General features: G+C 31.4%; 1 protein-coding gene across 1 annotated transcript in view; it reads right to left on the bottom strand.

Annotated features, from left to right (window-relative positions):
• Positions 1-2,394, bottom strand: part of LOC106474956 (carcinine transporter-like) — a 30,247-nt gene extending 27,853 nt beyond the window's left edge. Inside the window, exons 1-2 of the mRNA XM_013935656.2 lie at positions 2,182-2,394; positions 573-1,009 (exon numbers count right to left, since the gene is read on the bottom strand). Coding sequence (XP_013791110.1) covers positions 573-965 — 393 coding nt within the window. The 5' untranslated portion in view covers positions 966-1,009; positions 2,182-2,394. The remainder of the gene's footprint in view (positions 1-572; positions 1,010-2,181) is intronic.
• Between the last annotated feature and the right edge of the window lie 408 nt (positions 2,395-2,802).

Here is a 2,802-nt window from a genome sequence, read left to right as displayed (position 1 = left end):
TATATATATATATATATATATATATATATATATATAGACACACACGCACACATATATAAATTTTACTATCAGTAGCTTCCCAAATATATCGTAATTTCACAATTTTTATTAAAACACAGATGAAAGGCCTTAAATATCTGATACAAGAGTTCTTTAATACATACTTTAACAACATCTGAAACCTGTACCAAACTATAATACATGTATTATAAAAACAAATTAAATCAATAAATAGTTTTGAAGTTCATTGATTCACAGCACTCTGTTACATCAACTAGCAAGATCTGTGTGAATTTGAAAAATCAATACAGAAGTGGGGCATTTTCAAAGTACTTGGAAAACTACTGTCAAAAGTTACATTCTTATGTTAAACAACTTTATGAAATTGGGACATAAAAACCTACAATTACATAAAACCTTCCAAACAAAAGTTAAACTGTCTCATGATAGATATTTCTGGATATACAAGTTCCTTTTCAATACAGTTTACAAACACCAACATGTTAACATAATCATAATTAAACAACAGTATGAATTTAACCCTTTAAAAACAATTAAACAAAAATACATACTTCTGTAGCAAGAGTTGGATATAATGATGAAAAATCATACTTCCATCCTTTCTGACAATGTACTATTTCCAAATCTTCTAATACCAATGGATATCCCATGGAAATATTTTGCTGGATTTCTGTTATGTTTATATTGTATTGTTTACACTGATCATAATCAAGTTTTGAACCTGATCCTTTTGGTAAAGTGAAGTTCTTCCACTCCTCTTCGGTGAAATTTAAGTTAAAAGGCTGTTCAATATAACACCAGTGTTTGGGAACCATTATGATAAAGAACTGAGTAAAGTATACCAATGCACTTAATGCAGCTGATGAAAAAATAAGGAAGACACAGAGAAGCTTTTGATATATCCCAAAATCTCCAACCTGCTTTAATGTTTCATTGAAGTCCATATTTAAAATAAATGCTTTGATTTTTATGCACTGAAAACTTCAATCTGAAAGACAAAAAATAATTTTACTTACTATAAATGAATGCCTCTTCATAACAGTCAAATTAACTATCAAAAATTAATAATTTCATGAATAAAATAAATTCAGTGAAAACATTATATTCAGTAATTTTAGATACTTGTATCTTTCACAGAATAAAACAAATATATTTAGTCTGTCACATCTACAAAAATTACTCATTTTGACTATCCTAAAGCTAAAATAAATCATTATAGGCTGAAGCTACTTTGAATCATGGCTACAAAAGATCTGGCTTATTGAGGCCATTTCTTCATCAGTTGTAATAATCATAACAATATGTAATCCTTCATATCGATATATTTATCAAACAGATGAACATAAAGTAACAGCATACGTCACATAACTAAAAACCAGTCAACAATTTCACAAGTAAATGAGAAGTAAATTTGCCATAGAACATATTAGTTTGGGGCTTTAAGAGGTCATACTTATAACTATTATACCCAAATTTTATCGATAATCATAGTTTTTCATTGAAATACCAATGTTCCTCCTGCAGGTTTTAACTTTTAGTTATAAGTTTTATAGTCCTGTACATTACCTTACACCTCTTAAATAATGTAAAACTCTTAAACTTCCTTATTCCGAAGTACGTAAGGCTTAGTCAAAAAGATAGTTTTGTTTTTATCAATTTCTTCCACTAAATTGCATCAGGTAATTTAATGAAACTGATTACAAAACATAGTTAGACTTCAGGGTCCAAATTTTGTTCTGGACCAGTTACATTGCTTTAACGCCTGTAAAGTCTAAGTCGAGTACTCTTACAATACACAGGTGTAATGTTAAGAATCGATACAGGCTCCGATTTCGAATCTTTCAGAGTATTTTATTTATCATATTAGTAAAAGTTAACGATCTCTTCTTAGAGAAGAGGATAATTACAGTTAAAATAAAATCGGCAACAAAAACAGGAAATTTAAGTTTTAACCATGGCATGTACGAGTTTAAATCTCTAGGAAAATTATATTTCAAAATCAATTACTCGTATGTTAATTAAATTTCGCTGTTTAAACTGCAATACTAATGGTAATAGCACTAATGATACTATTTTAGTATTCATTAAATTAATAACGTTAAATATACTATTATTAGTGAACCGGTAACTTTTTAACATCTAATCCACTAGCTTAGTTACCTTATTCTTAAATTTCCCATACACTTTATGACTTCAGTTCCACCACTTTTTCGTTGTATGTAATACAATAGTTTGTAGACTTCGTTAGCACCACGTTACAATCATTTCTGACCTCGTAAGTTGTACTTCTTGCCACCAACTATGATGTGGCGGTCCGATGTACAGCATGTTGTAACTCACGTTGGAATTAAATAATCGGTTTGGCGCTGTCTTCGTATGAAGCAACATAGATTCAATAATTTAACTTGAATTCTGTATAAAACTAAATACTACAATGTTTTACAAAAAAACACGCACACACACACAAACTTCAATTCTTGTTCGAGTGAATATGCATGCAAATCAAGTATAAATACTAGCTCATGTGATATCTCGAGGATTTGCGGCAAAGCAGAGAAGGCCGAACCTGAAAAAATAAGGAGGTTCGAGGATCTCTTATGTGGGTGTGACAGTTGAGCCGGCCCGGCATGGCCAGGTGGTTAAGGAGCTCGACTCGCAGTCTGCGGGTCGCGGGTTCGAATCCCAGTCTCATCAAATATGCTCGCCCTTTCAGCCATGGGGGAGTTATACAGTGACGGTCAATCACGCTATTCGTTGGTAAAAGAGTAGTCCAAGAGTTGG

This window comes from Limulus polyphemus, unplaced genomic scaffold (assembly GCF_000517525.1).
Source record: "Limulus polyphemus unplaced genomic scaffold, Limulus_polyphemus-2.1.2 Scaffold7904, whole genome shotgun sequence".
NCBI lineage: Eukaryota > Metazoa > Arthropoda > Merostomata > Xiphosura > Limulidae > Limulus > Limulus polyphemus.
The sequence above is the reverse complement of the archived record's forward strand: the minus strand, read 5'-3'. Positions and strand labels throughout refer to the sequence as shown.